The following is a 25,503-nucleotide window of genomic DNA, read 5'->3' as shown; positions in this document are numbered from 1 at the left end:
TAAAATGGGAGTGTATAAGTTTATCCTTCAGTGAAGCTGATGAGAAGTAACACAATCAGACAGGCTGCAGCATAGCGTCTCATAACCTTTTCTCCTTGGTGTGTGTATACTGGGAGACATTACCGAGTATACACAAGCCTGTTTATCTACAGGGTGGGGGAAGATGAGTCACATCTGGCCCAATAAAAGGCAGCCTGTGTGAGTGCTCCCCATGCCTGCTCCTCCCCAGGCTTCTTAAAACATCTCTCCAAAAATGTTTTTCTCCTTTCATCTGCCCATATCATTCCCAACACGACGCCACGACTGGGGCTCCGACAAATTAAGCCTTCTACTGTACTTCTCCCATTGCCATCCTCTCACTTCCTCTTCTATCCCACCTTCCTCCGTTCTCCCCTCAACTACCGTAGCAACCGTTCCTCAATATTTTCTCCTTTCAGCGTTTCATTTCTTCGGAGCCCAAGGCCAGACACTTGCTGCTCTCTGGTGACTCAGGCACTGACTCATTCAACTACTTCTTTCATATTTCCGGGGCAGCGCTCCAAGTTGGGTGAAAGAAGTGCGAACGTCACTCTGTATTTGTTTGGATTATGTGACGCTCGAGTGTGTGTGTCTGTGTGTGTGTATTTTATGTATTAGAGTTGACATTGTGAAACGACACTTCCCTTGTGATTGGTTGCAGGTGAAGGAAATTTAAATAATGAAATGTTCCCGCATGCAACTGAGTAAAATCTGTCTCACTTGAAAGCAGTGCTTGGGTAACGTGTGTGAGTTAGGGCTGGGCGATATGGCCCTAAAATAATATCCCGATATTTCAGGCTATTTTTGCAATAACGATATTCTTGACGATATTACGAAATACTTAAAAAGATATAAAAAATATGATTTTTTTTTTTTTAGTCTGAATATATAAATAAAAATCTAAAATGTTGTGTGAAGTGCAAATCTCAACAGTTGCCAAATACAAAAAAAATTACTCTTGACTCTTGAGTATGAGCAAATGATAAAAATAAACATTTAGGGGTTCCGGGGGCATATTTTAATGACATTATGTAAAGGAGAATAACGGTTCTTGTACGTTTTATTTAAGGCATCTTATTTTGACAGTCTTCTAGTAAGTTCTGTGGTGGATTCTGTTAACACACTGTGCTCTTATTTTGAAAGCTGCATGTGTTTAGCGACAGAGACTAAGTAGCTTTTTGTGATTAAAACAGCTTTAACCACTACATCAAGAAGTAGGAATGTTGCCAATATCATGATATGCATTTTTTTAACCATAAATAAAAAACTACCGATATTATAGTGAACGATACGATATGGCACACCCCTAGTGTGAGTACTTTTTGTTGTTGTAACAAGTAACATGAAGCATAAGGTTCACATTAAAGTTATTAGTTATGTTTTTCAATAATGTTACTATTATTCCTTTTGTTCCCACACAAAACACAACAACATTAAACATAATGTTCTACAGAGCTACTCGTGGTCAAAGGTGTAGCCTGACAGATTTAACGATTGACAGATATTATCAGCCGATATCGGCCTATGAAAGGCATATCGGTATCGGTGTACAGTACAGGCCAAAAGTTTGGACACACACCCATCTCATTCAATGCGTTTTTCTTTATTTTCATGACTATTTACATTGTAGATTCTCACTGAAGGCATCAAAACTATGAATGAACACATATGGAATTATGTACTTAACAAAAAAAGTGTGAAATAACTGAAAACATGTCTTGTATTTTAGATTCCTCAAAGTAACCACCCTTTGCTTACTAGAATATAAGACATGTTTTCAGTTATTTCACACTTTTTTGTTAAGTACATAATTCCACATGTGTTCATTAATAGTTTGATGAATTTACAATGTCAATAGTCATGAAAATAAAGGAAACACATTGAATGAGGAGGTGTGTCCAAACTTTTGGCCTGTACTGTATATGCTGTCTGATATGTGCTGTTATTTCAACTTTTTTTACAAAATATAGAATGCAGAAAATGTTGCTTGCCGTGATTTAGAAATGATGTCTGCTTTTCTTTTTTTTTGGTTAAAAATAAGCAGTTAACTAACACTGAACAGTAACAGTGTTTATTTAGTTCATGTTCTCCCTATTTATTGTTTATATAATCAGTTATCATTAGATTGGCTGAGAATGTAATACATTGTTTTTTATAATAATATATATCAATGTTAAATAACATTCAATTAAGTTTTATGTTTGAGAAAGTAGCTCTCTGGGTACCTTTGCAGAGTGGTGAAAAATCCACATAAAAAAGGTCTAATTTCATTCACTAAGTGATAGACTGTTAACTGTGCAGGTAATCTGCCCAAATGATCCCAGAGTCCACATGTTTCTCTGAAGACAATAGTAGAATATCAGGGACATCCACACCTAACACAATGCTCTGCACTTTATATATTTACACTATTGTTTTAATGCATACAATGCCACTAAGTTGATGGTACAGTGAATGAATGACATGAATATACTAAGTGCTGAGATGATGAGAATGTATCTTTTCTATTTGCTATTTATTGAGATGAGATGATAAGAATGTATCTTGTTATTTACTATTTATTATGCTTTTTTATGAGTCCAGTACGTGAGTGCATTGAATTTCGTTGTATTCTGTGCAATGACAAATAAAAAATCGAATCTAATCTCTAATATCCCATCATCTACAAGTGTGCTGGAAAACAGCAGGGGACTGGAGAACTAAATCCAGTCTGTGGTCAAAAGGTCAAAGTAGTGACCCAGCTTTTCCAGATAGCAATAAAATAATGAGCAGTAATTAAAGTGACCCTGCCCAACCTAAAGAAACGCATCCTGTGTGACTAAAAGCAGAGCTGGTGTCTGTGTGTAATACAGTATATTTGGAGCTCTGTGTAAAAGGAAGTGGTCCAGGCCAGTGTCCCTCTGCTGCACACTGCAGCACTGTCTCTATCTGTGCGTGTCTGTAGCTCGAACGTCCTTAATAGTGTTTACACAAGTGGACATCTGGAGTAATAAAAAAAAAAAAACCCATGACAAACACTCTACATCCTGCCAGCACAGTTAGAGTGAAAGAAAGGATCAGAGAAAGCAACAGTGAAAGAGAAAGAGGCATGGGTATATGAGAGATGGAAGTACAGTACAGGCCAAAAGTTTGGACACACACCTACTCATTCAATGCATTTTTCTTTATTTTCATGACTATTTACATTGTAGATTCTCACTGAATGCATCAAAACTATGAATGAACACATATGGAATTATGTACTTAACAAAAAAAGTGTGAAATAACTGAAAACATGTCTTGTATTTTAGATTCCTCAAAGTAACCACCCTTTGCTTTCTAGAATATAAGACATGTTTTCAGTTATTTCACACTTTTTTGTTAAGTACATAATTCCACATGTGTTCATTCATAGTTTTGATGAATTTACAATGTCAATAGTCATGAAAATAAAGGAAACACATTGAATGAGAAGGTGTGTCCAAACTTTTGGCCTGTACTGTATGTAGAGAAGTGAGGCATGGGAATGAGACGGATAGATTTTAAAGGCAGGATCGTCTTACATCTTCATCCAGGTTGGTCTGCTCCAGGTCTATCACTTTAAACTGGACCCTCTTCAAGATCTCTTCCAGAGACTCACATGCTTTGTAGTCCAGCTTCTCACCTAGAAAAGACATACAGTATGTTAATAAAATGTGTAAAAACAAACAAGTGATCCCCCAATATGAAAAATGTCTTGCCATCTCTGTTGATTCCCACAAGTTGAATGTATAGCATGGCTGCCAGGCTAATGTTTTGATGCTTACCTTTCAGATCTAAGCATTCGTTTCGCTGAGTCAGGTCTTTCAGTTCCTACAGAGACAAAAAGAAGCAGAGTCAGTAAGATTTAAATTTGTTTTTACATCATCCTTTTCACATGTTGTAACCGTCTCATCACAGGGGAGGCACATTTAACCATAACTAAGATAATTCTATAATAATTCTGCAGGACATGTTGGCTCAACATTGTTCTGATACTAACTTTGGTTCATTTTAGGAGTCTCAACAATGCAACTTTAATGGGAACAGCATACTGGATAAAGAAGGATTCTACCATTCCCGATGCCGCTTTTCAAATGAATTGTTCAAGTGTGGCTATTTGTGGCAAGCTGAGCCATAAGTAACTGTGACCATGCTTTTCTTTCCTGCAATATATTTCATTAAAACAATGACACAGAATATCTCCATCTACACTGCATTGCCTGTAGCTGCTTCACAATAAAAGCCACCCATTGGTTCAGTTGGAAAAACTGAAGCAGCTGCAGAAAATATTTCATGTGCACCAGCAGCAACAAATAAAGGAGGAGAAATATGGAAGATTTCTATTTAAATAAACATCTTTGAAGTCACAATCTATCACCAAATGAGGTACCATTGTGATTGAGCCTGCAGCCCACTGATGTAATCCTTCAAACTGGGCGTATGTGGCAAGATTCCCAGGAAAAACTACGTCTCCTCAGGACATGAAGGTGCATTCACACACTTTTTATGTTTCTGTAAAAAAATAAATTCATGGCATGATAGCGTCTTGATAGGGTCAACCTTACAATGGATGTGTCAATACATACACTAAAAACAATAAATAAGGTCTCATGATTGTCATTTATCAAAAGTTGCGGTCAGTCAGGAATTGGCATAGTTTTAATCATTAAAAGCTATTTAAAGACTGTGGGTGAAAACACACAAGAAGCCTTATTCTCCTTTACACGTCTACAATCAGGTAGGCAAATTCAGTGAATTCGGTCGATGTATCTGATGGAATAGCAGCAGTAGAATATGCAGGCCACCAAATTTGGATTTTTACAGATAAAACTTGCTAGATCATAGGGGTGTGCCATATCGTATCGCTCACAATAATATCGGTATATTTTTTTTATGGTTAAAAAAAAAACATATCATGATATTGGCAACGTTCCTACTTCTTGATGTAGTGGTTAAAGTTGTTTTCATCAAAAAAAGCTACTTACTCCCTGTCGCAAAACACATGCAGCTTTCAAAATAAGAGCACAGTGTGTTAAGAGAATCCACCACAGAATTTACAAGAAGATTGTCAAAATAAGATGCCTTAAATAAAACATACAAGAACCTTTATTCTCCTTTACAAAATGTCATTAAAATATGCCCCCGGAACCCCTAAATGGCTATTTTTATTATTATTATTTTTTTTTATTTGCTCATACTCAAGAGTACATTTTTTTGCATTTGTTGAGATTTGCACTTCACACTACATTTTAGATTTTTAATTATTTATACAGACTAAAAAAAAAATCATGTTTTCTACATCCTTTTAAGTATTTCCTAATATCGTCAAGAATATCGTCATCGCAAAAATAGCCTGCAATATCATGATATTCTTTTAGAGGCATATCGCCCAGCCCTACTAGATCATTTTACGTTCCACTTTATTCTTTAAACCTGAGCATGTACAGCTGTCTATCTCTGTGTGTTCAGCTTGACCACGTCATTTATCCTGCAATGTAGACCAGCATCACGGATCAAAAGGTGGTTAGATATTTAACCTCTTGCCCTGGTAAAACACCCAACCACCCACACAAACACGAAAACATACAGAGTGCTGTCCTCGAAACTATGTACCAGCAAATCCCTCTCTCTAGTTGACTGCCCAGCCCATTCAGCGTGCACTCAATAACCTCTGCCCTCGTGCCACGCTGCCATCACTTATGTGTGCGTGTCTGAATATACGGATGATGGTTTAGTTGTACGGAGGGTTCATGGCCTCCTGCATGACTCAACGGGTCATAGAAACATGATGTTACGTGTCAAACGCCACATCTAAAAGAGCTGTATTGTCACAATACAATCAGCAGGAAACACTATGATACTAAACAACACTGTAGTAGTTACGAAGATGATTCACCTGTGAATCATTCAGTTTAAGTAGCAAAATCATGAATTAAAAATATCAACAGGATTTTCACAGTTTTGTGAAATATGGTATATTTAAGAAACCCTGGATGTGCTTCATTAACCAGGTGGTGTTAATGGAATTAGACACATTTTGGGCAATTTAACAACAAGAAAATCTTCACTTACAATTAAAGGGGGCACCTGTCAGTGAGAATGACTTTATCAGTGTAAATACTTCTCTGACAGAGCTGCCAGAACCCAAAATAGTGTATGACGCATAGTGTGCCTCTGCACGAGTGGTGGTACGGGTGTGTGTGTGCTGTGGGTGGACTACATGAAGCTACTGATTCTCTTTCTGATCTTCTTCATTAAATGCTGTACTCACTCTTGCTGTTCTGTGTCTCTATTTTATGTATTTGCAGTGTTTTATGGGCCAAATGTCTTTGCCAAAACCAATCTTGGGGGTCATTAAGAAAAGGACAGGTGAAGATGCACGAGAAAACCTTTAGATGACCTTATAAGTCCAAATCTATGGGCTGGAAATAATCGGTCCATGATAAAGCGTCCTTCAGGGGACCTGATGACCAGGATAAACCTGCACCGTCTCCCTAAAGGAGACAGTCTGTACGTGTCGTTCAGGTCCTTTTTTTTTGACATTTTGTGAAATACGCTTGCTCACTCACTCCCTGACCAAGTTAGATGAGCTGATTCATCTCACATTCATGTCTGTTTGTTATTTATGAAGTCACAGGCAGCAGCCAGTTAGTTTAGTTAGCTTAGCACAAAGACAGGAAATAGAAGGAAACAGCCAGCCTGGCTCTAAAACTTAACTTAGTATAGTATACAGAATTTGTTTAACCTCTTAAACTCCCCTCAAAAGCCAGCATCCTTGGCCAACCATTTTTTTTAAATTGCGTGGGAAAAAATGTGTTTATTTTCGCATCACAACTGACCAATAAATTATATCAACCCAAAAACTGCTGCAACAACTTATGAGACAGTACAGTGTGTATGTGCTAACAGGCTAACAGTTAGCTCTGTAGCAGTACAGTGTGTATGTGCTAACAGGGTACCAGTTAGCTCTGTAGCAGTACAGTGTGTATGTGCTAACAGGGTAACAGTTAGCTCTTTAGCAGTACAGTGTGCATGTGCTAACAGGCTAACAGTTAGCTCTTTAGCAGTACAGTGTGTATGTGCTAACAGGCTAACAGTTAGCTCTGTAGCAGTACAGTGTGTATGTGCTAACAGGCTAACAGTTAGCTCTGTAGCAGTACAGTGTGTATGTGCTAACAGGCTAACAGTTAGCTCTGTAGCAGTACAGTGTGTATGTGCTAACAGGCTAACAGTTAGCTCTTTAGCAGTACAGTGTGCATGTGCTAACAGGCTAACAGTCAGCTCTGTAGCAGTACAGTGTGTGTGTGCTAACAGGCTAACAGTTAGCTCTGTAGCAGTACAGTGTGTATGTGCTGCTGCTGCAGGAGGTGTTCACTTAGTGATCTCTGTTTGTTTACAACAAGCACCGGACAATATGTGCACAGTTAGCGATGCGGGTTAATTCACGATGGCTATGTTTATGATCAGCGGAGATGCTGTGCATAATTGGCCATGCTGCTTTGTTTTGATCAGCTGCTGATGTTGTGCACAGTTAGCAAAGGCGGCCACAGTTGCTTCTCTCGTGTTTAATCCATTGCTTATGTGATCACGGTCCAAAGTGTCACTAAGCGATTACACGACGATCGAAAACCTTACGTCACCTCCAGAGTCTCTAAATCCCTCTGGGGGCCTTTTTGTAATGGAGACACTACATATAGTTTGCACTTGAAAAAAAGAAAGAAATTAAACTTTTATACATTTTAGTTTTAGTTTCAATTTCTGGAAGAAGACGTTTATTAAAAGCTCATGCTTACATCATGCATGTAAAGAGTTATAATAAAACATTTCAAAATGCATGTGCAACTCGGTTAAATAAAAGTCTGTTGGTCCAGTCATATTTAGTGTCATTGTAGTTTTCTTAAAATCGCGTCTCGTCCTTGTGAACCCAATATCGTGTCTCGTCTGGTGAGCTGAGAGTATCGTCACACCACTAGTAGGCACCTAACCAAAACACACTGTAATTACAGAAAAACTTAACACAGTGCTGGGTTTCATCCCTAATTAATCTCCAGGTCCTTCCCCCTTAAAAGGCCGCAGTGGGTTTAGTGGGGAGAGGATGGACTGGATGAGTCCAACAACACAAAAAAACTACAATTGTACAACAGTTTGTTATGTCTTTGGCAAGTCTTTGTGCTAAGCGAAAATAAGCGGTTCTCATGCTTGTTTAACATTTTCTATACAGACATGAACATGGTATAGATCCTCTCAAACAACTCTCAGTCAGAAAGCAAATAATCTTTTATCGCAAAATGTTGAACTTCTGCTTTTCGTGCACCACCTGACAAGTGAACCTTTCGCAGACTGTCCTCTCCTCAAAAAAGGTCATTTGTAAAAGCAGCAAAATATTACCTATATTTACATTTGAGGCTGTCTTTCCCCACCCTCTCAGAGTGTAAAGCACTAAAGTGTCACTCAGGGTGTGAAGGAGAGGTGGTGGATGTATATAATATAAGGAGAACACTTCCTGTAGTCACGTCTTCCTCATAACTACTTCCCTTCTGACATTTACGTAATTTATTTCTTTTCTTTTTTGTGCCCTAAAACTAGAGAAGTGGTTTTGTGGCGGAAATACAACAGTGAACATGTATGTATAATGACGTCTGTGCTATTTTTTAGAAGTGTTCATATTGGCCGTTTTGGGTGGTATTACATTGGAGATCTTGTTGGTTTTTGCAGTCTGCCTTTGAGATGCTTAATTAGTCCGTTCACATATTTGATCTTGAAGACATCAAAGGGTCCAGTTGCTATATTGGAATGCGGCCTGCATGACCTTTAGATTGCATCCCTAACGAGAGTGATAATAGGTCTGTGCTAAAATGGCAGAAGAGAAGTGGATGTCTGAGCAGCATGTGGATGTGGCCAAGTCTCAATGTGTTGATGCACATGTCCCGTGTGTTTATTGTTTATTGATTATTGTTAAAAAGATCCCCATTAGCTGTGACCAAAAGTGGGATGAGCTAGTCTTCCTGGGGTCCACAAGACAAAACAAAAATCACTTAACAATTAAACACTGTAGACATTATTATATACATCATCAGAAATCATTCCGAATAAGTTATTACATTCATATCTATTACATTAATTCTCACTTTCATACAGTAAATATGTTAATTCACTACTCACAAATTTAAATAGTGCATTCTCAAGTAATAATTAAAAGATACTTTACTATTCAGTTCACGTATATTCAGTGGGCAATTATTCCAATAACTGATAGCACGATAAATAATGTTCTCTTTAAGGCGTTTGATTTTGGACATGGTGACATCATCTGACCACCATTAGCTGACCTTGTCACATAAGAATGAACCTGATCACATCTGACAATTTGGTTATATAAGAAAACAGGTTGAAAAGAATAGACAGTGTTTCTAAAAAATGTTGTTGTATTGCATGCTAACCTGTAATCTACCATTAACCAGGAGAGTTGACGGTGCATACTGATAGTGTTTGTTCTTATGGAACAATGTAAAACCAACCTGGCAGCTCTGTTCTGGGCAGTGTGTGTAACAAAATATCAAATCCTTTACATACATAGATTAACAGTATACTCCCTGCAGGATGAAACTACCTTTCCAGATATACTGAACCAATCTAAGACAGCAAGTTCCTGAATATTCTGAGAAATCTAGTGCGCAAATGGGCTGCGTGTGAGACATTGCATAATAGGGAAACCACTTGTCCCTGAGGGAATTGCTGCAGCAGAAATGTGACACAAGGCTACCAAGTGTCCAGGTCTTAAGACGCTGTTGGGAGTTACTGCAGAGCAGGCATTCAACAAGCAGCTTCTAAATAGTGACCCTTATAAAACACACAGACACACAAACAACTTGCTAGAAATGTACATAACCTGTAGGGCCCCTAGCAGGCGGCCATGTGTACAGTGCAGTTGGACTTAATAAAGAAAGCATTTAGAGTGAAAGAGGAAAAAAAAGCTGTAAAAAGGCTGAGCTTCTCTTGCAATCCCCCCTCTCAGTGGTCAGCCATTTGGTCTGACTGGCTTGTTTATGTGGCTGGTTACTGCAAGGATGACTAAGCAGAAATGAGAGGGGGCGGTAGTGGACCAGAAGACTACAGTGGCAGGGAGGGATGGAGAGAAGCCAGACATGAGCAAACATGAGCAATCACAAAAAAGCAGAATGGTGGAGGGAAGCAGGTGATGACCAACCCAGGTCTGCAGAGTCCCAGTGGAAATGTACCCAGACTGGGACTAAATGAAGCTCACAGCAGCAGCTTAGCACAGTGCTGTGCATTTCCGCAAGTAGCTGACATGTTAACACAAAGTCTTTCTCTCAGCTGACCAGGCGTGTGGGGATTTCTTTGCAGAGTCTCTCGAATCACAAATGTGTTCCCATCTCCGGCTCACTTTACTTCAACATCATCACTCACTGCTGCAGGTACAAATGTGCAGAGCTCCAGCGGAGAGGCCCCGTTAAGGGTTTTATGAGTGTATGCGACAGAACAAATAGGCGAAAGTGCTAATGTGTCCCTGCTGCAATCACTAGCACTGCCAACTCCTCCATCTGACTAGTGGGGAAGAAGTTTGGTGACAGGATGTTCCCACAGAAGTTTAAGCAGACAGAAAAGAACAAATCTGTTTGCATACACACGTTTTTCTCAGAGAGGTCAGATCAACATCAAACTCTGGCTCAGTAACCACATATTAACACCATTATGTCTTTTGACAAATAAAACATGAAACATAAGCTTAATTAGCCATTATCATATTGCCCAAAACAGGCAGTGGAAGTATTGTCAGTCTATGCCAAAAGCTGACAATAACATGGTCAGTTTTAGTTTCAAATAGCAGGACAAATGCTGCTTGTCTCGCTCTGTTAACAAAGAAAAAAGAAACCTCCTCCTATTGCTTCATGAAACCCATAAAAATCAGGTTACCAGCATCATCAAAACTGGGTGATAAGTGGGCAGAAATTTATGTCTGCGGTTAAAAAGGTTCTTTTTGTTTTCTTTGCCACATTCTTTTTGCATCTTCTCTCTGTTCTGGTCTGTGGCAGGCTTGTGTGTCACATGTGTCACATTCAGTAGAAAATATTTTTAACAATCGCAATACAGATCAAGCACATGCACCAATTCCCTTACAAAAGGCACGAGGTCGGCAGAAATATAAAAACAAACAGCCCTGAGGCTTCCCCCACTGGATTTGAAGAACTGCTTATGCAGAGGGATTATGAGACACATGACTGTGCTGGCTAACCCACAAGAGAAGGCAGGAAAAAAAAAAGACATGAAACACTCGTCTGCCTGTTCGGAGTAATAACTACCCTTGCTGAGAAATGAAAAGGGACCACCTCTACTGGATACTATCACAGCCCTCGTCCTCATGCCATGGTGCATCACGCTGTACCCTCAGACCACATTAACAGGCTTTTGAAGGGTTTTCATCACCAGAAGAAAAGGTTTAGGGATGTCATTCTTGGAACCAAATTTTGTTCAACCTCACAAACAGGAACTTTCACAATTACATATAAAGTTTGGGTGGACCTGCCAAGACTTCCTAACTGTTCTCAGCCAGCTTGTCCAGCTCCTGGTTGCACAATGCAGCCCAGTGCGGCCTCAACTGGACTAGTTTCTTTTATTATATATGTTGTATAGCTTTGTGGCATACGCCAGTAGTTCTCAACCTTTTTGAGTCGCGACCCCCAATTTAACATGCATGTTGTCCGCGACCTCCGCTCAACCAAAAAAATAAACAGAATTACCAAAAAAGACACAAAATGATAGAAGAAAACTAAAATACTTAAAAAAGAAACAAAATGACCAAAAAAGACACAGAATTACCAAAAAAATGACACTAAATTATTTAAAAAAGACACAAAATTACCAGAAAAAGACAGAATTACCAAAAAAGACACAAAATGGCCCAAAAAAGAAACAAAAGACACAAAATGACCAAAAAAGGAAACAAAATGTCCTAAAAAAAAGTCACAAATTGACCACAAAATTATCAAAAAAACCCACAAAATTACCAAAAATGACACTAAATTACTAAAAAAGACACAAAATTATTTAAAAAAGACACAAAATTAACAAAAAAAGACACAGAATTACCAAAAAGACACAAAATGACCAAAAAAAGGAAACAAAATGTCCTAAAAAAGTCACAAATTGACCACAAAATTATCAAAAAAAGACACATAATAACCAAAAAGACACAAAATGACTAAAAAAAACCCTCAAAATGACCAAAAAAAGACATTAAATGACCAAAGAAGACAGAGCTGACTTCCAAAATGATTTGGCGACCCCCAGAAATCATCTCGCGACCCCAATTGGGGTCCCGACCCCAAGGTTGAGAATGGCTGGCATACGCAACTATTTGTACCCAAGGAGTTTTGAACTTGCACAGCATGTTCACTTCTTGTTAACCCTTTATGGGGCGAAGAACTATATTTGGTAACTTCAGTGGATATCTAACTGAGGTCCACATCAAGGTTATAATAGTTTTGGATTTTTCATTAGTTTTAGTTTTAATTTCGTTGTGAATTTTTGTTTTCAAATTCAGTTAGTTTTAATTCGTTTTTAGAGTGAGTTTGCTAGTTTTAGTTTATTTTTTATTTTTTGAAAATGCTTAGTTTTAGTTTAGTTTTTATTAGTTTTAGTGTTAGTTTTAGTTTTTTTGTAATGGGTATGTGCCTTCATTTCCTTTGGTTTATCCACCTCAGCCCCAATAAGGTTATTAACTCTTACAGTTTGGGGTGTTTTGTATTTTGGTTCTAGTGTAAACATCCCAGTCTCAGTAAACATATTTACCATGTGTCCCTGCATGCTTAAATAGAAACACTGAATTATGCATAAAAAAAGTAAAAAAACTAAGGACATTTTCACTATATTTTTAGTTAGTTTTAGTTAGTTTTGTAACCACACAATACAGTTTCAGTTAGTTATCGTTTAAAAAAATTTTTTTTTATTTTTATTTCAGTTAACAAAAATGTTTTTTCAATTTTAGTTTTTGTTATTTTGTTAGTTTTCGTTAACTATAATAACCTTGGTCCCCATGTCTCTCTGTTTGGTCGTATCTGACCAATCAGTATGATAATAATATAATAATATTAACTTTATTGACCTGGACCTCCAATGTAAAAATGAAAACATTTGAAAAAAAATATGCAAGAAACAGTCGTACAAACAAAGTTATTCTTCAATTACTTGTACCAGGAGAACTTGACAATGACGGCATATTAGGGTCAAATATGAATAAAAATACAAATACAAATTGCAAATTTACTAGATTAAAGTGGCAAATCTACAAGAAAAAAAGTCGCAGATTTAAGAGATTTAAAGTGGCAAATCTGCGTGAAAAAAGTCGCAGATTTACGAGAAAAAAGTGGGAACAAAGCAACTTTTTGCTCGCAGATTCACCACTTTAAATCTCATAAATCTGCACATTTTTTTCTTGTAGATTTGCCACTTTAACCCTTAATAGGACACTCATTGAAATACTTGCAAATTCCAATTTTCAACCCAAGAGAATATTGGAGGATATTACATACAGCCAGAATGTGTAAAAAAATCATACGTAAATAATATTTTGAGAAAAAAGTTTACGAGATTGAAGTGCCAAATCTACAGAAAAAAATGCGCAGATTTATGACATTTAAAGTGGTGAATCTGGGAGAAAAAAGTTGCTTTTTCGCACAGATTTGCCACTTTGAATCTCTTAAATCTGTGACTTTTTTCTTGTAGATTTGCCACTTTAATCTAGTAAAAAAAAATGCAAGAAACAGTCGTACAAACAGAATTATTCTTCAATTACTTGTACCAGGAGAACTTGACAATGATGGCATAATAGGGCCAAATATGAATAAAAATACAAATTGCAAATTTACAAGATTAAAGTGGCAAATCTACAAGAAAAAAAGTCGCAGATTTAAGAGATTTAAAGTGGCAAATCTGCGTGAAAAAAGTCGCAGATTTACGAGAAAAAAGTGGGAACAAAGCAACTTTTTGCTCGCAGATTCACCACTTTAAATCTCATAAATCTGCACATTTTTTTCTTGTAGATTTGCCACTTTAATCTCGTAAACTTTTTTCTCAAAATATGACCCCCCTCCCCCGGGTCTGTATTGTTTTTATTTTTTTTTTTACACATTCTGGCTGTATGTAATATCCTCCAATATTCTCTAGGGTTGAAATTTGGAATTTGCAAGTATTTCAGTGAGTGTCCTATTAAGGGTTAAGGTTTCTGCTGGCTGAAGAATCAAGAAGCAGCAATTTTGTCATGAAAAGCTCCAGCAAATTGTCAGGCAGTGAGCTTGATGTTACTTGAAGTGAGCAGCTGGCCACCGTGCTCCTGGCTCAGTCAATATAAGATAAGTGTTCTGTATTGGTTTTTGTATTGTGAAGACTGAAGCACTTACTTAACTACCTGGGGACTGGGCCAGGTTTGATGTAAAGTAAATGTACTGCAGTATCCATTTTACAGTGTCCACACACACACACTCAGTCGTTGCTTCATGTATGTAATAACAGGTGAGGTTTTATTTCTAGTTTCTTTTTTTAGAGACAAATAGCTAGACTTTTACTTTACCTTATCAAGTTTATTGTTGATAAAAAATGTATATTCTTTGTCAAATAACTACACTGACTATTCATACCTGTTCTTACAAATAGTGGCCTGAGATAAAGCCAAATAAAGAGACTTTACATTTCAAAGTCATAATTTGATTCAATTTTTGATATAAACAACTGTCCTTACATTTTTAATTCTTCTTCAAAAAGATACTACTTGTATTACTTTTTGTTCTCTTTGGATACATAGTTAAGCTTACTTGTTCTTTTTCGGAAAATGAGGAAATGGAATACAACAGACTCAAATATACAAAGCTAATTTCTATTATTATTATTATTTTAATCTGGGCTTTGAAAATGTAAAATATAACAGCATTAATACATATGCACACATTTGATTTTAATTAATTTTTAATTCTGTATTTTTTTTCCTCATCTTCTGTCTTACTGTACAAGAGTATGTAATAACAATGTGCTAAAAATATGACAAAAGATGTATGTAGGGAAATTTCTATTTCTAATAAAAAAGGGGCAATGATCCAGCTTTTGAGTTCGAAAGGCGAAATTGAAGGCTTGTGTGTTTGTCAACTTTTAATTAATACATATATATATTAACTATTTTCTTGATTGATTGTTCACTCTATTCGTCAGAAAATGCCTTACAATTTTCTAATGCTTTCTTTAACCCTTTATCAGGCAAAGAACTATATTTGGTAACTTCAGGTAATATTTTGAGAAAAAAGTTGCAAATTCACTAGATTAAAGTGTCAAATCTACAAGAAAAAAGTCGCAGATTTAAGAGATTTAAAGTGGCAAATCTGCGCAAAAAAAGTCGCAGATTTATGAAAAAAAGTGGGAAAAAAAGCAACTTTTTTCTCCCAGATTCACCACTTTAAATCTCATAAATATACGCATTTTTTTTCGTAGATTTGGCACTTCAATCTCGTAAACTTTTTTCTCAAAATATTATTTACGTATGTTTTTTTACACATTCTGGCAGTATGTAATATCCTCCAATATTCTCTAGGGTTGAAAATTGGAATATGCAAGTATTTCAATGAGTGCCCTATTAAGGGTTAAAGTGGCAAATCTACGAGGAAAAAATGCGTAGATTTATGAGATTTAAAGTGGTGAATCTGTGAGAAAAAAGCTTTTTTCCCACTTTTTTCTCGTAAATCTGCGACTTTTTTCTTGTAGATTTGCCACTTTTATCTAGTAAATTTGCAACTTTTTTCTTGAAATATTACCTGAAGTGACCAAATATAGTTCTTTGCCTGATAAAGGGTTACATTCCTTGCTTTTCTGTCCACCACTTAAAAAACACAAATAACGTACGATACGAAAAAAAATCAACATTTGAGGAGCTAGAACCTGTGAATTTTCGTCATTTTTGCTTTTGTTGTCTTAGGTGGGAAGCTGGTAATGCATTCTGTCCTTGTGACTGCACTCAGCAAAGTTACAGCAAAGTTTCGAGCACATTATGCTCTCCTGTTGAAACTTTTTGCCATCATAAAGCAGTGGTTGGTAGCTTTATGACAGCAGTGTTTGCAGTGACAGGGGAAGAGGCCACGTCAAATTGGAGTGAAAAACTGTTAAAAAAGCAGGAGCTCAGCAGGCTGGGGCTGTGATGGCTTTCTCCTCTGCCAAGGGATTTAAGAGGAGATTATGACGTTCCACTAGAGGTGGCAAATAGCATGATATCAAGTAGAAACAGCCCCTCTCATTCACAACCTTTTCTCTGACATTGTTTTTGGCATTTCCTCGTTGGGTGCAAGGTTATAATAGTTTTGGATTTTTCATTAGTTTTAGTTTTAATTTCGTTGTGAATTTTTGTTTTCAAATTCAGTTAGTTTTAGTTAGTTTTTAGAGTGAGTTTTCTAGTTTTAGTTTAGTTTTTATTTTTTGAAAATGCTTAGTTTTAGTTTAGTTTTTATTAGTTTTAGTGTTAGTTTTAGTTTTTTTTTGTAATGGGGTATTTGTTGGGTGCCAGATTCAAAGTGGTCATAATAAATTTTGCCTTTATTTCCATCTCAGTTTATCCATCTCGGTTTATCCATCTCAGCCCCAATAAGGTTATAAACTGTTTTGAACTTTGGTTGAAGTGTAGACATACCAGTCTCAGTAAACATATTTACCATGTGTTGCATGTTCAAATAGAAACACTGAATTTTGAATGAAAAAACAAAAACGAAAACTAAGGACATTTCCACAATAATTTTAGTTAGTTTTGTAACCGCGCAATACAGTTTCAGTTAGTTATCGTTTTTTTAAAAACTCTAGTTTTTATTTTTATTTCAGTTAACGAAAATGTTTTTTCAATTCTAGTTTTCGTTATTTCGTTAGTTTTCGTTAACTATAATAACCTTGGTTGGGTGAAATGAATATTTTTCCTTTTCTGATAGCAGATGATTCGAGTAACAAACCAGGACTACAGTCTCAACAGCAGAACTACAATAAATCCTACCAGCATGAACGTCATAATGTTGAGCTTGTGTTGAAGCTGTTTTAGAGAGCTCTGATGTGTCTGATCATCTGTGTTTTTGTGATGCGTTGAATCTCACCTGTATCTGTTTGAGCACTTTGGCAATGGGTTTACAGTTGAGTTTCTGACAGGCTTGTTTGTAGGAAGATAGGATCTCCTCCACCGTCACATTCTGAGCTGCAAGACACAGAAAAATAAGGTAAGGATTGCTTTTATTGCTTTGTTTCTTTGAGGAAACAACACAAGGTCACACACACACACACACACACACACACACACACACACACACACAGGAGGATCCGACTGAGTGAAGTATGTCCCAATCAGTATCATCTCATAATTACACATAAGCTTTAAAATATACATATTTCTATTTCTGCACAATAAAACTTCACCGTGCTCATTTATATAAATGAAAGCTATGTGTGACAGCTTTCTTTTGATGATTTCGTTTCATATTTTGTATGACACGTCACAAAGGTTGGGACGGGATTTGGACAGGATTTCTTGTATCCAGCTACACTGATGTTCAAACAAACTACAGCTACAGTACGACATACACTACCGGTCAAAAGTTTTAGAACACCCCAATTTTTCCATTTTTTTATTGAAATTCAAGCAGTTCAAGTCAAATGAACAGCTTGAAAGGGTACAAAGGTAAGTGGTGAACTGCCAGAGGTAAATAAAAAAAGGTAAGCTTAACCAAAACTGGAAAATAATGTACATTTCAGAATTATACAAGTAGGCCTTTTTTCAGGGAACAAGAAATGGGTTAACAACTTAACTCTATGGAGTCTTGGGCTATTTTGTCCATTTTTTAATTCTTTCCATGTCTTTGTAAGTCATTTTGTGTCTTTTTTTGTCATTTTGTCTTTTTTTTGGTCATTTTGTGTCTTTAGGTGTCTTTTTTTGGTCATTTTGTGTCTTTTTTTGGTCATTTGTCTTTTTTTAGTCATTTTGTGTCTTTTTTTGGTCATTTTGTGTCTTTTTTTAGTCATTTTGTGTCTGTAGGTGTCTTTTTTGTTATTTTGTGTCATTTTTCAGTCCTTTAGTCCAACATAAAATGTGATTTTGAATCTTTTTTTTTACTTTCAAAACACTATCATGCTCAATAAAGAATTTTAAATGTGCATTAATTTCAGAGTACACTGAGACATTAAACTGCATCATTTTCAATTAAATTCTGGAAAAGTTGGTGTGTTCTAAAACTTTTGACCAGTAGTGTATATGCAAATTGTCAAAGTGGTTCTGCTTACATTGCTTACTGGCACACGTTGTCATATCATCAGTTTAACTGATGCTCTAGTTGTGTGCTATGCAGGTCGCTCGCAGGTCACTCTCACTTGTGAGGTGAACAGTTAAACAACCAACAAAGCATCTGAAACGGATGTCGATGGTGCTTATCAGCCAGGAATGTCCCGACATGACTAACAAATTATTAACATAATGAAGTCCAGGAATGGGATGTACTGGGATGTACTGTTGTGTTGTTTTGATGTTATGATAAAATGTTATGTTGTATGTGATGTTGTATTTTTTCTTAATTGTTCTTAACTGTTTGTATATGTATTTTTGTATATTGTACGTGTTTTTTTGTTTCATAATTCTCTGCTTTTTTACACCATGGCCAGGGGACTACAGATGAAAACTAGCCTTCTGGCTAACTCTGGCTTTTTAACCATGTACAATCATGTCTTTTATGAAAGTGCACTGTCCCCTTTTAAATAAACTAATAAAAAATGTTTTAAAAACTTGGAAATTATCTTTTTTATGTGTCACGTTTGTGTCTGCCTTGCGGAGCACTCTCTTGACAGAGAGGATCAGAAAGTGTAACCCCTTTAAGGGCTCCCCTACTTAAGTCAGCAAAAGGAGGTATTGTTCTTGGAGTGTGTGTGGGTCAGCCGCCGCTGCTTCCCAGACTGTTGCGGAGGCTTTAACTCCAGTCAGATGACTGGGCAACATTCAAACCCACTGTTCTAGCTGAGAGGCTCTGCTGAGAGATGAAGTGAGACATTGGGGGAAAGAAATACAAAAAGATGATGATAGAATCAAAGAAAAAATAAGTGAATGTAAACAGGAAATGAGAAAGATCAGGACATAAAATTAGAGGAACACAAAGGAGGATATGCATCCTACCAGACTTATTTTTGACAGGCCGATAAATACATTCAGAGTAAGCAGTAAATGCTGATACAGACAGAAACCGGCCCTATGCTTCTACTGTACCAACAGTACTGTACACATAGGGCTAGTGTGTGTGAATCAGTCTCTGTGCTGTAGTCAGCATTTTGATTTCTCTCGCCAAGGTGACAATTTGTCTGCTTCACTTTCCAGTTGCCGGCCTCTCCTGTCCCCTTTGTCTCGCCCATAACTCAAGTTCATCACCCCGCCATCGGTGCAAGGCCCTGGCAGAAGAGAATGGACCAACCGGCAAAACTAAAATATACAAATAATAATGATAAAAACATTGGATTTCTATACAAATAGTTCCAGCCTGTAGGTCAGAATGAATGACCTGCTGGTAAGACAAAGAGGCAGTTCAAAACCCTGCATGTCTGACCAACTGTGTTATTCTGTCAGACCATGGCTGAAAATACTACAAGAGACGACACTGTGGTGACTCTGAGGTAATGGTGTGCGTGAGACTAAATTAAAGGGCCAGTCAGAGCCACATGAATACAATGAGAGCGGCCACAACACATTTGAGACCAAAGAGCCACTCAAATGGAAACCAGTTGAATCTTGCAGCAGGAGCTGGTACACACTGAATGTACATGTACACAGAAAAGCTTAAACTGGTTTCGTCGGGATATATTGAGTGCAGAAAACTTCACATTCTTTCAATCTTCTTTCAATCAGATACTTTCAATCATTGTGAAATTGTGCACAACAGCCCAAGCCTGGTTTATCCTCACAGTAAGCCATACATGGTCATTGATTACCTACAACCTTGATTCTGGGTAAAATAATATCACGGTTGTATAACTCAACTGTTGACAAGTCTTTAAATTTTACTCCCTTCGCATATTTTTTACACACATTTTGAAAAATGGCAAACAGCAAAATCAGGAAACAGCAACAGCAAAATATGATAAAACTTCCTCATCTGCACAGACTTTTTAACCTTTTTTGAAAAAGAGTTGATGGGATATGGAAACACCTTTGCCGAATAAATTCTGATGTAGTGAACATGTAACTCACATGAGTGATACGCCGTTTCTGCTGTCAGCTTTTTCCTGGATCATTCTAATGTTTCCTGACAGCATGAAACATGGTGAAATGAAAAACTAAAACTAAAACTTGCAACTTGCATCATGCAGTCAGTGCCACATGAATACAATGAGAGCGGCCACAACACATTTGAGACCAAAGAGCCACTCAAATGGAAACCAGTTGAATCTTGCAGCAGGAGCTGGTACACACTGAATGTACATGTACACAGAAAAGCTTAAACTGGTTTCGTCGGGATATATTGAGTGCAGAAAACTTCACATTCACATAGTTCTGTCTGATAACTTTCAATCATTGTGAAATTGTGCACAACAGCCCAAGCCTGGTTTATCCTCACAGTAAGCCATAAATGGTCATTGATTACCTAAAACCTTGATTCTGGGTAAAATAATATTTAAAATCGCGGTTGTATGACTCAACTGTTTTTTTACACACATTTTGATTTAGCAAAATCAGGAAACAGCAACAGCAAAATATGATAAAACTTCCTCATCTGCACAGGCTTTTTACCTTTTTTGAAAAAGAGTTGATGGGATATGGAAACACCTTTGCCGAATAAATTCTGACGTAGTGAACGTGTAACTCACATGAGTGATAAGCCGTTTCTGCTGTCAGCATTTTCCTGGATCATTCTAATGTTTCCTGACAGCATGAAACATGGTGAAATGAAAAACTAAAACTAAAACTTGCAACTTGCATCATGCATAGCCTTGAGTCAACTTCTCTAAAAAAAAACCCAACTAGTCATAGTTAATCTGCTCCAAACCAGCTGATGGACACGGAAAAAATGTGCTGAAATAAATCTGACAAATGAATGGAAACCTGACCATTGTGAGTTAAAAATGCTTGTTGGGCCTTTTACTAAGTTCTGCCTCTCCTTTAACTCTGCATCCACAGTGTAAATGCGTCCTTTAATTTAAAAGAAAGCAAGTTAATACCTTGCTGTGGTGGTTTAAGAAGATGAGGCTCTTCAACCCTGATGCCAGCTTGCAGGGTTTCAATGTAAGCTAATGCAGCTAATAGATCCTGAAAATCAGTTGTAATTAAGTGCAGCTGAATTAATCCGAATTTCTGTTTTATCTACAAAAGGTGTCTGGACACAGAATTGTGGATTTAACCTAAATGCCTCTACTGCCAGTGTGGGAGAGTGCAGTCTTGTAAATTTGTACAGCACAGTGTGTGCGTTCCAGTGAACACTGTGTCCTTGGAAAAGTGTTATTGTGCGGAGTGGCTGTGGAGCAAGTGTGTGTGTGTAAACACTTCCTCAGGGAAGGGTAGGGGTGGAGGTGGGAAGGGTCCCATGCTTACTACACAGTATTTTCACACATAGCTCATTAATTAGAGAGAGAAAAGGGGGGTAAGCTAGAAGGAGACTGAGTAAAATAAGAACACGGCCTATATGGTTTAATCTATCACCGCTGTGCTCAAAACCAAAGGAAGCTTACCGTAACACCTCAGCACAAAATAAACTATTTATGCGAAAGCAGGAAATGGGGAAAAGAGACAAAGAAAACCAGTATACGAGAGCCACTCAGGAGTCAAATGTTTGGCGTTAAACGGAAGATGTGTGCTTCAGCCCTGCAGGATCATTAAGCGCTGAGCTACAGCTGTTGCCTGCATTTCTGCCTGCTTTGTCTTTGTTTTATTACACTCCCTCCAGTGCTGCTGGTACATGTATGGAGGGAGTGGCGATGAGGAGGTACGCAAGAGGGGGAGAGAGGGAGGACTGCTCCAAACCACTCTTTGAAAACCAGGTTAAGAGGAAGTATAGGAGTAAAGTCTGATCACAGTGAGTGTGCAAACAATTACTAAATACCAATATAAACCGCTGAATATATCTCTGCCAACCAGTTTACAAGTTCAGCTGAAAATCCTCCCCCCTCTTCATAAATCCACCTTGCCCCGGCCATCCCTTTCATAAACACGTTCTTCATGTTGTAGTGAAGAAAGAAAGCATAAAGGGAAGGGCAGCTGCTTTAAAAACACCTTGTGATGGGATTTCAGGCATAAAATGAGAAAGAGACAAATGAATGAGTGGATCTTGTCCATCTCTGCTCTGACTCAGTGAATCCGCTAAATGACACCAACGAGCAGCACGCCCCTTTCCCTTGTTATTGTTGTTGGCCACTGTCCACTGTGCAACAACACACACTAAATCACTTGCTGCTTCCAACGCAGAGCTTGTGAGCAAAAAAAGAAAAAAGCAGGACCCTGCTACAACAGCATCTGGCTTGCTGACTCAGATCAACAGAGGTAAAAATAAGCACTGTGGACTTTATGGTTACGAATGATGATGAGCTTTAGACCACTATCTTGCCGGTGCCGATTTAGCCTTTAGTGGAGCAGACATTTTGAACAGTGGGATCAACACAACATGTTAAAGTAATACTGTATTGAAATCATGCAAAACTTCCTTTTATGTGCCAACACTTACATTTAGATTTTACATTTAGTCATTTAGCAGACGCTTTTATCCAAAGCGACTTACAGGAAGAATAAAAGCAAACAATGAAGGTCTAGTGCAATAAGAGCTATTAGTGCATCAATAAGTGCTAGTGACAATTCTTTAAGGAGTAGAATTATCGTGTGGTGCTAGGAGAGAAGATGCTCTCTGAAGAGCTGGGTCTTTTAAAGGTAGAGAGGGACGCATTTATATCATCAACATCAATTCCTTGATCTCTAAAATCTTTTTCCTCTTCTCTATTTCTGACATATTTCCCCTTGTTATTTAGACGGTGTTGAAGGTAGAAAAAAGGAAATCAATGCAATCAAATGTATGCAGTCCAGTCATGACAGGAGAGCTGGAAATCAATTTGGTATAATCTAGTTTGTTGCAGTATGCTCCTCTAAAAGTATATTAGGGTTCAGAATTAGGGTTGTGCAATATCTACAGAATTAGCATATGTTGATCTCCACGACGGACAATAACATCTCATGGGGCTTAATCTTACTGCTACAGAGAAGGTAATATAAGGTATACGAAACTCGAAGATCTAAGAACACATTAGTACTTATTATCCATTCTAGATATTAAAATTGTTTGTCTAATTCAGCACCACGTCTGTAACAAATGGTATCAAGCCAAATATTGCTGCAACAACTTCTGGGACATAGTTAGGCTTGGACATGGAATTGATAAATCTTCTTTTCTATTAGAGAATTATGACCAGAACAACTCGACACAGAGTGCTGCATCTCAAATTAATATTCATTCATTCAATATTTACAGCTTTCAGATGATGTTCACCACTTCGATGTGGCATTAATTGTTGACCTGCTCTCTCCCCATAAAGATCCACTTCCCACAACCCCCAATTCTCAATAAAAAGGAGAAAGCAGAATGCTAAGAGGTAAACTTTATTTGAATGAACTGTAATAATGTCTTTGAATTTCAAAATTGATATTAATTAGTCAATATTAAGGCATACCGATACCTGATGCATGTCTGTATATGCCCGTCACACCTTTCTTTTTTAAAAGATTTCTCTTTCACTTTGGATTTGCTTAAATTTTATTTTGGGGCAACGTGACAGCCCGAGTGTCCACCTGCAGTTGATTAATAAGAAATATTACTTTATAAGTACGCTGTCACCAGTTTAGATCACCATGTTTTGTTTCAGTCAGCCTCTGTCCATCAGCCCAACCTTATTATGAATATACAAAATGTAGGAAAGTATATTTTTCTCTCTTTAATAACCCATGTCTGTTTCCCAAAACAAATTAAGGCTGTGTTGCATCTGTGCTCCAGTACACAGTGTGTTAGATTGGTATCTTGTAGTATCTTGGGGCGAGGAAAAACTGCAGGCAACCAGGGAGGTTTACCTGCCATAAATTGTCAATCAATTACTGAAGCTGAACAACCGGCAGAGCTGCAACAAGTACAGGCACATATGCTGAGAGGAGAGAGCTGTACTTACTTTTTTTTTTTACAGTTAGGCATTGAATGTGAGCGGATGATCAGTCACCTGAAACCTGCTACTTCCCTTCCACGCCTTAATTATACTAAAGCTATAAAGCACAAGGAGGTTTACAGTGAAAAAATGAACATACCATTTTATTTCAACAATAAAACCAGTGCTTGCACAAATGAATAATAAAAAAAATAAAGCTATGCAACAAGATTTTGGCCAAAACATTGAGTCTTGCGGCCTGAGCTTCTAATAGACACAGGTTGCCTTCACATTTTTGGTGATTCTTTGTTTTCCAAATTATGTGAATTTGTCTCGTGAAAAAAAAACCTACTTCACAAATGTAAAACAGAAGAATCAGCTGGGATCTACTACTATAAGTTGTTTGATTTAAAAAAAACTTTCAATAATTCTACCTACGGTAATTTAATGCTGCAAATTCTTCAGAGTTTTTATTTTATTTTCAATTAAAGCTGTCTAACAAGCCATGTAAGCATCAATGACACCTCATACAAAAAGATACAAGATTTCTCTCCTTTGTAGCCGCAAAACATCATAACACTGTTGCAGTGAAAGCCTCTACACCGCCCACAAAAGGTCAGAACAGATCGACCCACAGAGTGCCAACAGCCGGGCTTTAGTACCAGACTCTGTTTGTGCATTATACCCCTTTTCCACCAAAACAATAAGTGATCATATACTGTTTTTTTTAATGTGGGAAAAGCTGCTAAAAACAGGCAATAGACTCCTTTCCTCTTGCCAGTAGAAAGGCATTAATGCTGTTTATTTAGCTATTTATTTTGTTCCTATTTATCCTTTTTTTCCTCAGTTATATATAGAATTGGCTGACAATGTAACTGGTCGGGCTCTATTTCATGTTCGATGTCAGTGTTAATACTTGAAGAATATGTTAACATAGTGCTCAATTTAACAGACCTAGGTCCATCACATGACCACTTGATCACTTTGTGTATAATGGTTTATTTAAAAACCACAAGGGAGGGAACTCAGACTGTAAAGAGGATTGTAAAGACTTTGTTCATTCCAATTAATACCTGAGCAGATTCTGCCAAACGCAGCATGACCATCGGACTGCAATTTCTGGAACGTTAAAAGAAATAGACCATCACAGACATCACCCCTTCTCCAAACCTCTGAAAGGAGCTTTCCAATGCGTTCAAACTTTTTGAAAAACATTCAATGTGGAAGCCACCTTAAGGGCCTGTAAAAACATGTGATTATTATCTTCCAAGGTGCTGAGAAAGAGCTAGAACCTCAACTACCTACACTGCAAAA

The 25,503-nt window shown here is 37.4% G+C and overlaps 1 protein-coding gene across 1 annotated transcript in view; it reads right to left on the bottom strand.

Moving 5' to 3' along the window:
• The window catches only part of ppp1r37 (protein phosphatase 1, regulatory subunit 37), a 65,834-nt gene that overhangs the window by 24,115 nt on the left and 16,216 nt on the right, over positions 1 to 25,503 (bottom strand). The window contains exons 2-4 of the mRNA XM_059330729.1: positions 17,148 to 17,245; positions 3,804 to 3,849; positions 3,561 to 3,661 (exon numbers count right to left, since the gene is read on the bottom strand). Of these exons, the coding sequence (XP_059186712.1) occupies positions 3,561 to 3,661; positions 3,804 to 3,849; positions 17,148 to 17,245 (245 nt within the window). The remainder of the gene's footprint in view (positions 1 to 3,560; positions 3,662 to 3,803; positions 3,850 to 17,147; positions 17,246 to 25,503) is intronic.

Source organism: Centropristis striata, chromosome 4 (assembly GCF_030273125.1).
Source record: "Centropristis striata isolate RG_2023a ecotype Rhode Island chromosome 4, C.striata_1.0, whole genome shotgun sequence".
In the NCBI taxonomy this organism is placed as follows: Eukaryota; Metazoa; Chordata; class Actinopteri; order Perciformes; family Serranidae; genus Centropristis; species Centropristis striata.
This window is presented reverse-complemented; position numbering and strand designations above follow the sequence as displayed.